At 40.2% G+C, this 13,475-nt stretch overlaps 1 protein-coding gene across 3 annotated transcripts in view; it reads right to left on the bottom strand.

Moving 5' to 3' along the window:
- birc6 (baculoviral IAP repeat containing 6) overlaps positions 1–13,475 on the bottom strand; it is a 142,922-nt gene that overhangs the window by 12,362 nt on the left and 117,085 nt on the right. For all 3 annotated transcript variants that reach the window (XM_083922527.1, XM_083922528.1, XM_083922526.1), the window contains exons 67-71: positions 13,241–13,351; positions 11,936–12,153; positions 9,629–9,790; positions 7,299–7,376; positions 5,419–5,607 (exon numbers count right to left, since the gene is read on the bottom strand). In XM_083922527.1, coding sequence (XP_083778653.1) covers positions 5,419–5,607; positions 7,299–7,376; positions 9,629–9,790; positions 11,936–12,153; positions 13,241–13,351 — 758 coding nt within the window. The remainder of the gene's footprint in view (positions 1–5,418; positions 5,608–7,298; positions 7,377–9,628; positions 9,791–11,935; positions 12,154–13,240; positions 13,352–13,475) is intronic.

Here is a 13,475-nt window from a genome sequence, read left to right on the forward strand (position 1 = left end):
AGCTTTAAAAAGTTTGATGGTGACTGTTGATTTTGCCTGCCATAATGACAAATGTCACCAGCTAAGTCGTAATTTAGCCGTAGCTTACTTGAAGGCCAAACTACCACATTAAATGCTTGGCTGCTGGCTGGTTAGGCCTTCTGCATGCCATGATCTTTATTCTTAACCAAAGATTTATCCTCCTCAAACAAGGAACATCAAATTTGTATCATTTTGACATTTGAAAAGACTGGTTCTGTGGAGTGGTGAGTCCCTCTACATTATTACATACTAGTTTGCTGTTAGCTTGAGGGCTGTTCAGGGAGTGACTAACCTTCCAGTTAAACTTGTTATTTTGGGTCTATCAACTTAAAGGTTATCAGTCGGTACCTTCTGGATTCAGGCTTGTGATAAATCTGTCAACAGTATAATTACACTTGATGCCGGCAGTTATTATTCATTATAGTCATTATTTCCGTAGGGGGGCATCAACACACGTTATCAATACAATATTCTATTTTTTTTTTTTTTTTACCAGAGGGGGTTTTGAGTGTCTGCGGACAGATTTTGTCAACACGATAGTGTCACAAGCAAAACTATACAGGTGTGTAGTTGAGACAGAAATGAAGGTCAACTTCAAAGATGGGTGTGATCAGATAGATGGCGTCACAGTGATCCCACCGTAAGATGGTCTCTAGTTCGTTTTTTCTCTTAAAGATTTTTTGGGCTTTTTGCCTTGAATTGCCAGGACTTGTGTAGTACGATAGGAAAGGGGGGAGAGAGAGGGGGGATGACATTCAGCCAAGGGAAGCTGGTCAGATTCAGCCTACCCTTGGTGCACATCTACCAGGTGAGCTAGAGACCGCCCTGAGATTTTCTAGTTAGCTGAGATAACTTATACCATCATTATCTATTAATTATATTCTGTTTTGTAAATTTGAATCTGCAAAGTTATTAAATCTGTCAGATAAATTGGGGAGTAAAGTATTTAATCTGCTCACACTGCAGATAAAAAAATTTGACTCACAGCAAACTCATCATTCTCACGTACTTCACTGTAGCCTGAGCAGAGTACTGCACTGTAGCCCCTCTCGTGTTGCCTGTTTGTTGCCGAGCTGTTGCACCTTTTTTTACACCCAGCCTTATGTGTGAAAGGCATGGCAGCAGAATGGTTGGTCAGATCTGTTGCGCCTCTGAGCCGGCAGCGGACGTAGTCACAGAGTCCCAACAGCATGTGTGAATGTGAAAGCAGGCACGGAGAAACAACACACAGTAGATGACCCAGAGAATGGTCAAAAAAGTGACAAAGCAGAGTCCAGGATAGCCTAAGTCATTTATAATTAACAGAAAAATTGCGTGCAATAGACCACTATTTCTTCTCCTCTCTCCCTCTTTCGAACATACACATTGGTGCGCAAGTGCCGCAGCACATGTCCGTCTCTTCCTTCTCTCTAATGACAGCTGTGCTAATATAACATACAAAGTTGGCAGTTTGTGGGTCAGGTCGTGTTCGAGTGGTTGATTAACGGAGAGGACTGGCTTATAAACACTAGATTGTTTTTTTGCAAATCATTTTGAATTTGATGCCTGAAACACGTTCCCAAAAAGCTGGGACAGAGGCAAGAAAAGACTGGGAAAGTTGAGGAATCTTAAAAAACACCTGTTTGGAACATTCCACAGGTGAACAGGTTAAAATCAGGTGAGTGTCATGATTGGGTATAAAAGGCGCATCTCTGAAAGGCTCAGTCGTTCAAGAGCAAGGATGGAGCGAGGTTCACCACTTTGAGAACATAAAAAATAAATAACATTTCTCAATGTACAATTGCAAGGAATTTAGGGATTTCATCATGAACAGTCCATAATATCATCAAAGGATTCAGAGAAACTGGAGAAATCTCTGCATGTAAGCAGCAAGGCTGAAAACCAACATTGAATGACCGTGACCTTCGCTCCCTCAGACAGCACTGCATTAAAAACCAACATCATTCTGTAAAGATATTACCATGTGGACTCATAAACACTTCAGAAAACTATTGTTAGTTAACACAGTTCATCTACGTCTACATGGGCAAGTTGAAACTCTACCAGGCAAAGAGAAAGCCGTATATCAAGACTCAGAAACACCGCCAGCTTCTCTGGACCTAAGCTCTTCTGAGATGGACTGACACAAAGTAGAAAAGCGTGCTGTGGTCTGAAGAGTCCGTATTTACAATTGTTTTTGGAAATCATGGAGGTCGTGTCCTCTGGGCTAAAAAGAAAGAAAAAGGACCATCCAGACCAGCATCAATGATTGTTTGGGGGTGTGTTAGTGCCCATGGCATCATGGATAACTTGCACATCTGTGAAGGCCCCATTAATGCTGAAAGGTTCATACAGGTTTTGGAGCAACATCTGCTGCCAGGAGCAACATCTTTTTCAGGGACATCCCTGCTTATTTCAGCAAGACAAAGCCAAGACACATTCTGCACGTGTGAGTGCTGGTACTGGACTGGGCTGCTGCAGTCCACACCAGCTTTATGGCGCTCAAAATACGACAACGAAGACCCCGGACTGTTAAAAAACGGAAGCCGTATATCAAGCATGAGCTCTACAAAGCCTCAACAATTAGTGTCCTCAGTTCCCAAACACTTATCAGAATCAGAAATACTCTAATAATGAAAGGTGGAACGGTTCACAAAATCCACTGTTCGGTTCTTATCACGGTTTCTTTTAGATTCTAAAAATACCATGTATCAGATCTATATCCTAATAATTAGATTAATTATTTATCAGATATTCTTAAGGACATGTCATGCAATCATGCAAAAACTGAAATAATGAGGCAGCTTGTTTAGGGATTACTGTAACAATCTTAAATGAAAGTGAAGTGAAATTTTTTGAAACAGTAGGAGAGACATTGCTGCATTTAGGCGTTTATATATTTATTTGGCAAAAAGGTAAACAATTGTTTGCCTTCTAGGTAAGAATATAAACACTTTTACATTATCAAATCTTCGAAAAATTGAAGAAAAAAGGTTTTCTTTCACTAAAATACGCACAAACAGCAAAACAGCAATCACTGAACTGACTGAATAAAGGCTACATCAGGGGCCGTAAAAACATGAGCATCGCATTAATGGATATTGTAAAACAATTCAGTGACATAGGAGTGCATATATTGTCTTTATTTTATCAATGTAAATATTAGTCATGACCTCAAAGTGCAACAAGCTTGTCAAAAACAATCCTTGTTAAATGAACATACCTGTGAACAAGAGGTTTTCACTCAGTCTCTTGTCCTTTACTTGAGTATTTTATTTACTTTATTCTTCTACTCCTCTACAAATCAGTGGAAATATTCTACTTTTTACTGCACTGCATTTACGTGATTACTTCAGTTACTAGTTACTTTACCAGGCTTACAACTACTACTACATACTTTGTATGAAACATTAGTTTATTCATCAAAAACTGGACTGACACAAATGAACGTAACATAAATGCAGAGTAGCATGATTTTTATTAAAATGCCTTCTCAGCTTATCCTCTTTACACTCAGACATGGCTGCAGAGTAAACTCAGGCTTCACAGTGACAGAAACTAAAACTTCTGTCCATTCTCTGGTGAACTGACGGTTTTCTGTGTCACCTTTTCTTTTTTTCCAGAGTAGGAAGAGACATTGATGTGGGGATTAACCATGTATTTAACCAGACAGAAACGATTGAGAACAACAAAAGAGCGGAGCTCAGCGAACAGTTGCCAAGAGGATTCAAAAAACCCACGAAGAAGAGCGAAGAGGAGCATGCGTAGCGTTGTGGCTGTGTGCCTACAGGGAGCGCTTGGAGCAAGTCTCGCTGAGATGTGTACATAGGTTAAAAAGGATTTTCAAAATCAGTGTATTGTTTTTTTTTTTATACCTTTTACAGAACGTACCAACTTCATTGGATTTGGGGTTGTAGAAACATGATTGTGATTATACTTGGTAAATATTTCACATTCAATAGCATCTACACCATTCACATAGGTTTGGAGAGTAATAAATAGAAAGTAATTTAAATACTGCTCAGATAAATCACAATACATACATCTTTTCTTCAAGTCATTCAATATTTGGAATGTTAGGCCTTAATAACCCATGCATGATATCACCCTATTTCTGTGTTTCTACAGTCAATGTTTGTCTCATGATATCCTGTCAAGATGATTGGATAACTTTTTTTCTCACTGTCTGTTCGCCCCCTCCCCTCTCTAATTTCCTCTCCAAGGTGCTCCTCTTCCTTCGTTCCTTTTTCTTGACATTTCTGGATGAGCAGGTTGAAAGACTATCTTCCCCGGCACATCCATCTCACCGCAGACCATTTAAAGGATCACATTATATCAAAAAACTGTGAGGAAAAGAGGGGGGAGGAGGGATAGGATAACCCCCAGAAGATGTCATCTACTAAGGAATTAATAAGAAGGAGATTTATTATCAGATAGCGTGCCCCAACAACTCTCCAGGAGGAGAGGCTGCTTTTCGTTCCTCTTTTGGTTTCTTGACTAAAGAGGTGGAAATATGAAATATGTATAATAAGAAGGGCAGAGGTGTGTAGCTAATACATTATGCGAATGATTCTTTGTAATATTGAAACTTTGTACGCTATTGAGAGTGGAAGTGAAAGACAATAAAATAAAAGAGTATTGCCTAAAACATAGACTGTCTCTTCAAAGGACCAAAAGCAGTGACTCATTTACTAGCTTGTAGTGAAGACAGGGGCTCATACTTTCTTTTGCTAACTAATCGATATACGGGTGATCCAGTTTGCTTTTATTAAAGAGGACCTTTGATGCTAGTTTTCAGAATCATATTTGTATTTTCCAGGTCAACTTCTATGGGTTTAAATGCTTTTAACTTGCATTCAAAAAATACATTATATTTCTCATATTGTCCATTGCTGCAGCACCTCTGTGTGGCAGGCTTTGTTTGAGCTAACGTTAGCTTTAACAGGTTAACCTCCAAAATAAACAACAAAAAAGCAGAAAAGTGGCTGAACTTACAGCTTACAGTTTGAGCCTCTGTGTAGCAGCATGACCAATAGGGAAGTCAGAATTCTTCTACAAATGCCGGAAATTCGAAGAAATCTCTAATAGCGAGCGACACCCCAGCGTTCAGAGGGCTCACGTCTAAATGCAAGTACTTCATTATTTGACGCTTTGGTTTTATTAAACATGACTATAAAACATTATAACTACATTCATAGGTCAGAAAAGAGCATAATAGGTCCTCTTTAAGCATTTTGTGTGAGGAAATAAAACACGTGTTTTGTTAGTTACATTGTACTGCTCAGTGAATGAATGAATGAATCCATGCCAGTGCAGTACCTCTGTTTTCACAAACAACGGCATCTGAAAGGTCTGAACAAGTATCCTAATATCCTTTTAAACACAAAGAAAATCACCTCGCACTATAGTGACTCCTACCTCTTTGAAGCATGGTGAGGGGTTGCGCATCTGCTCCAGCATAGCCCATTTGACAGTGGCCTGCCGGATGTTGCCATCATATTCCCGTGAGCTCTGAGTGCCACTGGGAGTCCCACGGGAGCGTTCGTACCCTGGCTCATTGAAGTAGGGCTCAGCCACCAGAATGAGGGACTGCACCGACACTAGCACCTACAGCAGATTGACACATTTAAAAAGAGGCAGGGGGAAATGGAATTATGTTATGAAAAGATTCCTAGTTTGGTCCAAATAGAAAATCCCTTTGTGAACAGTTCAATGATATTAAAGAAAGTCTGGTCTGGTTTCCAGAAGGGTTGAGATAAAGAAGACATTCTAATACAATTCATGTGTCCAACTAGTTAGGTATACTCCATCTATTGGTGAATTACACTGTCATCCTCTCAGTGTCCTCAACGTCTGAAGCCTCTTACATAATCTTGGCAGTGGTGGATACTTAGAAGAGAGTGACAAAAGCAAAGAATATTTTGGACCCATAAAGAGATATCCTTCAATATATCTGTATTAACAGCTCGATTAATGCCTTGGTCTATCTCAAGGAGACTCAGGACATCCTCCTGCATCGTTCCGTCCATTCCAAGCCACTACATTACCAACAATGACGATCAGACTTGGAGGCCTGCCTGCTGGCCCCAGCCACACGGGAGCTGGGTGATGTGCACTTGAAATGCTCCATCAAGTGGATACCAATGACCTTCAACTGTTGTGATGTGTCTGTCTTAAACTGGGTTGCCAGGTTCAGAGCCGATATCCACCCCGGTTGATTAGCACTTGATCCAGGCCTACTCCCCTGTCTCCCATTCACCAACCCCCTTATTTTCCATTATTGATCCACAGCAAGCTAACTGGAATGATAATCAATGGAGACATCTCTATGCACTGTCCAACCCTGCAAATGAGGGAATTATAAAAAAAAAAGTAGGAGGGGTCCATTTCCTACAGATGCAGCTCACTTGAATGCAAATGTGTGCATACAAACCACCCAATAATGCTGTGACATCGCGCCTTGTTCAACAGTTTGTGAGTTTATCTAAGCCTATAGCCCCATGTTGGACACCTTGTAGTCCCATAGTGCTATACATTATATATTGCTATACAGTCCTAGAATATCTATTACTAGGGCTGTATCAAATGTTTTTGAATGAAGTTTCAAATGTCTGCAGTTAGATTCTATTTTTATTTAAAAGGCTTTGTGAGCAAACATATTCCCCTACCCATAATTAACATTAGGAAAACAATTGAGTTCTTTAAATCTGTAGCTCTACAACAACTCAGCCTATACACAGCAGAAATGCAGCTGATGGAGCAGGCAAAAAATATTGGCTTACAGTGTAAAACCACAAATATCAATAAAAACTCTTCTAAGCAGATTACCTGACAGAAAGTGCACAATGGTAAACATATGCTTCATCACACATGACATACCCTCCTCCTTTTGCCAAGCCAGTCTCAAAATGTCCCCTTTCCTTTACAGTTTAGCTACAATAGATCTTGGTAAAGCATAATAAAGAAGTAAAAATATTAGAATGTTCAGTGTTCAGGCTTGTCTTAGAAATACACGGTCTAAAAAAAAAAGGGAATTCATTTTTTATTAATTAAATTCAGATTACAGACTTTAAATCAGGGCCAAGTAAATAAACAAGATTTTCAGATTAACACCCACACACTGTCACCAAAGCAAAGAAATAACTTGGCTTTCAAAGAGATCCTTCATGTCAGCTGTTAAAACACAATACCAAGCCCCTGGCAGTGTAATGACAGTGCAGCCATGAACTATAGCCTGTGACAACAGCCCTGTTGATCCATTCAGACAGGTGACTTGAAGTGATTGATCTTCACCTCACCTGTAAAAAACTTGAGGTCTGAGGGTTCCATTTCTCCTCTGGTCTTCCATGCCATGTGTTGAGGATACTTAAACATACCTGGTTGAAACATACAGAAGAAAAACAATGAGATGTTGATTTAAGTCCATTTTTGGGTTGGACTTAATCACATGCGTTGAAATTAAGCAGTTTCTCTTTGTTCCTATTTAAATGGTTGAATATGGGGATTTTTTTTATCAAAAGCTATATTAAAAAAAAAAAATACACCTATGGGGCGTTTTGAGGGGTACAAAATGAAAGTATTACTTTTCCATAGAAAATATATTTATTCTGAATTAATATTTAATTTTTTTTTGACTGGTTTGACAATGACTTTCTGTCATGTTCTGTTTCCATGGTAGCAGCCAATAGCGTTGGGCGTTGCTGGTTGCCAGGGTTGTCTGTTGTTGGGTGCAGCTACTGTAGGCTGGCACTGGTTGAAATGGAGTTTGCCAATCCTGCAGCTACTTCGGAGCCTCAGTGAAGGGGGCGTTATTTGTCCCAGCAGCTGAGTGAGCGGAGACGGGCAAAAACCAGAGTCAATATAGGGCGAGCATTCACTCCATGGACTGAGAGAAAGGAGAGAAACGCCATTCAAACGCATGCCCAAATGGCTACGCTTCTCCTTGATCGCTAACATCACTTACATCTTTACTTAGCTGGAACGGCTAACAGCTAACAGTAACTGTCAGTCAAACTCCACTGCAATACTTGCAATTTGCCGGAGGGGATGGGTACAAACAGGCTCAAACAGACTCTGGTCTCCTGTACGCTACAGGGCCGGATCTGACCAACCTGGCAACCCGACTGCTGGAATTATTTTTTGTTGTTGCGACTGTGATCTTGAGACACTAGAAGGCGCTGTTCTGCTCATTCTACATATTCAACCTTTAACTTTATTGAATAACCCTTTTGTTTGTTAATGAGAACTGTTGCCATAGTTGATTTGACGGTTTACCACGCTGCGGCTGCATCACATTGATGTACTGATGCAATTCAAACCTGTTGCATGGTTGACAGCTGGGTAAGACCAGAAGGCCGCCACTTCAATTTAAACACCCCTCAACAATAAGCTTTTTATGATGCATATAACTTTTTATTCCTCCATTTAATCATCATCTATCTATCCATAGCATGCTGAATGACAGCTTGCTTCCCCCTAGATGAACCCCAGCCCCATGTATGTGTAATAGCATCTGTCTGAGCCAATTATTAAAATACATGTGGACTGGCTGTCTAATGAGGTGCCACAGATGGGTTTGAGCTTTGGCACCTTGACCCCAACTCCTCAGCTGAAGGAAGCCAGGACCACAAAGCGAGAGCTTTACATATTCTAACATATCCTCGAGGGATGTCCACTTCTAAATGTCAAATTTAATTAAAATCTGACAATAAATGTCTTCAGATACACTGGGTTAGTTTGACACTTCAACACCATACTGGGTTCTTGATGGACAGCCAGAGCTCCCTCTATAGTCAGAGGAAATCAAGCCTTCCAGCCTGAGGCAGTTTTTTGTAGATTTTCACTCCATTTGAAGTAACCACATGTCTTAGCTATAAAGCGTTGTGATAGTTTCATCAACAATTGCACTGTACATCATGTAGGGTGATGTCGTCATCAATGTTCAGTATGGTCACAGGAGAGACAGAAACCTTCGCTTTGTGCTGCAGGAAGAGTTGATCTTTATCCATTATATTTTCTATTTTAGATTATTTTATAGAGCATCATGTAAACAGGAAGTTCTTCTGCGGCCATTACGCAGTTAATACTCTATCATCGCCGCAAGTTGCCAGCCTGTTTTCTGCCGTGTGTCACGTAACATGATGACATCGTCAAAAGTGTACAACATGACGCCGCTAAAGACAGAAGCCTGAGCTTTCGGCCGCAAAAAAGAATGAATGTTCCAGCTATTATACCTTTTATTTTAGATTGTTTTTTGGAGCATCATGTAGACAACGATCTGCTGCGGCATTTGTGCGAGTTGCCAGCCTGTTTTCCGTCATGCGTCACGTAACATGATGACATCGTCAAACGCGTACAACTTCAAATATCTAAGCCTTAGCTTTCTGCTGCGAAAAAGAATGAATGCTGTAGTAGTAATGGTTTTTATTCTAGATCATCAGTGCCAATCCATGCATGTCTAATATGCACAGTATGTATTTTTCTGTCAAAGTAGATAGTCATGTCACTTATTATTCAGAGTCTTAGTTCTTAAAGGTTTAAAGGGATCAAAAAGATCAAAGCCTCCATTAGTTTACATTTCCTTAACTGAAGACTAACATTAACAGACTTTGAGTCTTTTGCAACTCACTTTGCCATCATTGTAGAGGTTAGGGTTAAAGCGCACACTGTGTCCACCGGTTGTCTCCAGGTTGACCAGCGGAGGTGAGTTGGGATAGTCTTGGGGAAAATACACATCAAACTCAAAGCAGCCGTTGGCATATGGGGTATCGGCTGGGCCTGTGATGAGAACCTGTAAACACAAAGAGGGGAGAGGCTTTGGTAACAACAGGCCAAGGAAGGGTTATTAATCACACACACTGAAAGAACGTTAATTAAAGAAAGTTGGACCCACTGATAACAGTAAATATGGATTAAACAAAGGGCAAACCGCAAAATATCATGGTGAAATGGTTCTGACTCTCTTTCAGGCTTTTCCACAGCCACAACAATGTAATTAACAACAAGGCTAAAGGGTGAAATTAGCAGAGAGAAAGGAATCAGTCCTATCTACAGTAAGGCATTTGAAGCAAAAAAAACAATTTACTTGTTGAAGAAATGAGATTAGCTCATTAATCAAAGAAACAATCTAATAGCAGGCACCAACAACTTAATACCTTTTTTGATATTAAAATATTCGGCGCTAATGAAATGCGAATATTTGTTGTGGGGGTGGGCTGGGGGGGGGGTCCAGCCCTAGTTGGGATATAAAACTTTGAGAACACATTGCAAGCCCTTTGAAGGTGCAACAAGAGATGTAGGACTACAACTATTCACCAGGACGAGTGGCCGCAGCCTCACAACCATTTCAGTGAAAGTCTGTTCACAGCCAGTAAACACTCTTATTGACATTTGGAAGTGGACCTGTAGATTTCTCAAAGACGTTTGGTCTGTCCTGGATTGATTTTCTTCAGACAAAGAAACCACTAAACATGTGCAAGACTAAACATCTGGAGACAGCCTCTCCTGTAGTGGCTGACTTCAACACTGTGATTTTCTGACCAATGAGAATTTGATAGGACAATTGCATATTAACTCACCAATCAACTAGAAGATTAATTAAATAATGAAACCACATTTATAGCAAAACTGTTTAATCCCGACATCCCTAATCCAGACCCTTGTCAAAACCACCACATCAGTCTTGAGTAATGCTGTCAGGGTTTGTAACACTGAGATGACACTGCAACTACATTTGCAATATTTTTGGAGGCTGTTGAGCGCCGTTCATGCATGAAATTTATTTTGAGATGAACCAAAGTCTGGTGCGGAAGCATTTCAAGACTGAAACACGGTGTGCCTCTGTGACAAGGTTGAATAAATGAAACAAAGCTGTTTTGGTACTAATGTAAGGATGTTGGAGTGAGGTACAAGGATCCACTGACCCTTAACAGATCATTCCACCTCATCAGCCACAGTCACTTTCTGCTGATGCTGCTTCTGAGTCCATGCTATTCTCTGGGAAAAAGTTAATTTTTCTAGCTTTGTATTAAAATGTTTGCATAACAACAAAGTCCACTGCTGTGACGGGATGTTTGGGGTGTAAAGAACAGATCTTCAGGTCCATAGACAATGTGTGGTAACAGCCAGTTCAAAATATATTATGGTTGTTCTGCTTTGTGTCAGAAAATGATACCTTCCTTCTGTGCTTCAAGGTCTTTAGTGATACTTAAAAATGCAGAATTTGACTACTTCTGTCTACATCTATGGCCAATCCAACAGTAGAGAAACTTTTCCCTCACAAGCCGAAAGTTTTTTTCACTTGTTTCCATTCTTTGTGCATCAAACACTCTCTACTAGGGTTGCAGTGATATACCGGTCTTGCAGTATACTGTGTTAGTTTAATTGAAAGTTATCAATATGTGCATTTGCTCCGAAAAGTTGACTTTTTACCCTTACTTACATTTTAAAAAAGGTTTCAAGTGTTCAACCCAAAAAAACCTTGGTTGTAACTGATAATGATTCTGTAAAACTGTAGACAGTGATACCATGAAACTGTGATATATTCTCCGATGGTCATCGTGCTGTGGAAATGTCACTCCTACTTTTACCCCACGTTTCTGACAGACTGTACAAAAAAGGTCTCTGACTGTTGTTGGTATGCTGCTGCATACTGTATCTTTACACTGTTCTTTTGCTGAAACTGAGCTTAACATATGAGGATTTTGACATTTAGCAAAGGGGACTTTGCCATTAATCAACTTCTGAGGTGACAGCCATTTATTAAATGTCACAGGGGGAATGAGAAAGAGCTGCCATGAGTTGTATGGTAGACATACCCAACGCAGTACACAACACACAAATGTTCTATCAGTCTGACTCAGTTCTCAAACTAGTGGTCCCCAAACAATACTGAGACACTTTGAAGAGATCATAACACGTTGAAGGGCTTCTTTACCTTCATGATGTCCAGTCTCTCCTCATCACAGCGGACAAACACACTTGAGGAGGATGACAGGGGCAAAGATGTGGACAAGGTGACGGCCTCTTGGGCAAGGCGGCGGGATCGGGCGGCGCTATTTGTATCGTTGGCGTTCTTCACCTGAGACATGTAGTGGTAGTTAACCTTGAACATCACTTTTCCATCCTCATCTTCCGAGACCATTTCGAAGGTGTCTTGAAAGAGAGGAGACCAAAGTGAGGAAGAGGAGTGAGAGTATCACTGCCCTGTGCCCATTCTCAAATCAACTACAAAAAAACACATAAAACATAAAACTAACAAGTATTGACTGGATCTCCGTGTGCTCCAGCCGTTTTTTTTATAAAGAATTTTTTTTCTTTCCTATTGATCATTTTGCTTACACTTGGAACTGTTTTTGAAAATGACACTTGTGTGATTTTACTGGATTAACTAGAAGTTTAGCATCCGCTAACACACTAGCTAGTCAGTACTGTTCTTAAACATAATCAGTCATCCTTCTGTAATAAAACTTGTTTTGCCTATCCCTAGTCCAATTGCTCTCTAGTAATGCCAATATTCTTTTTTTTTTTAAATATCCAATAACCCTTATTATTACCTTCACAAAACATACACACTTATCCCATGAAGTGTAAATGAAAAGTCCTGTGTAGCCCTCACTCTTGAGTTTTCTATTTTATTCTGCCTGCACATAAAATGACAGCGTTTACAGTCACTTGCAATTACTCTGCAAAACTGGTTTAATAAGTTATGACATGGCTGAATGGAGAGTGATGGTTAGACAAAAGGGATGAGCAGGATGTGAACATAGTCTTAGTCTGCTTCCCTTTCAGAGTCCTGGCATGGGACTGACGTTACAAAGCATTAGGAGCACCATATGCAATGTTATAGAATTAAAAAATAAATAATTAAATGAATAAATGTTAGGGGTGCCCCTGGATGACTCAATCTAAGGAGCCCGCTTCTACTGCGTATCTCACAGTTGAATCGTCGCTGTGACAGAAAATGTGGTTATGAAACAATGGATTGTTCCATTCAGGCTATATGGGGACATGATTGTCTGATTTTAAATAGAGTTGCTTGGTTTCTCCCATTAAGTCATTATATTCATTAATTGGAGCACTCCAATCAAAAATCAATCAATGATCAGTCGACTGTAGTAAAGACTTGACCAATCAGGTTTGACAATTTGAATTCTCTGTTTGGGACACCCCTACAAAGTGTACATATGAATTTGCATACACACGCACATCCATCCATCCCACAGCAAATATGTCAGCTCACCAAACTGCAGTTTCTTCATGGCAGCTACATATTTTTCCTCTAGAGAGCGTAGAATGGACAGGGGCTTGGGCCGACTTGAAACCTTCCTCGAAGACTCCACCAGCTTCCTCTCTGGTTTGGGGCGTGAACAAAAATCATGAATACAAGTGTGAAAAAGAGCATGGTGGACGCATTTAGTGAGTAACCGTGGCAGAGAACTGTCAGCTTCAGAACATCTTTTCTTGTAAAAACCTGC

The sequence above is a fragment of the Echiichthys vipera genome (assembly GCF_963691815.1).
Source record: "Echiichthys vipera genome assembly, chromosome: 11".
Lineage (NCBI taxonomy): Eukaryota > Metazoa > Chordata > Actinopteri > Perciformes > Trachinidae > Echiichthys > Echiichthys vipera.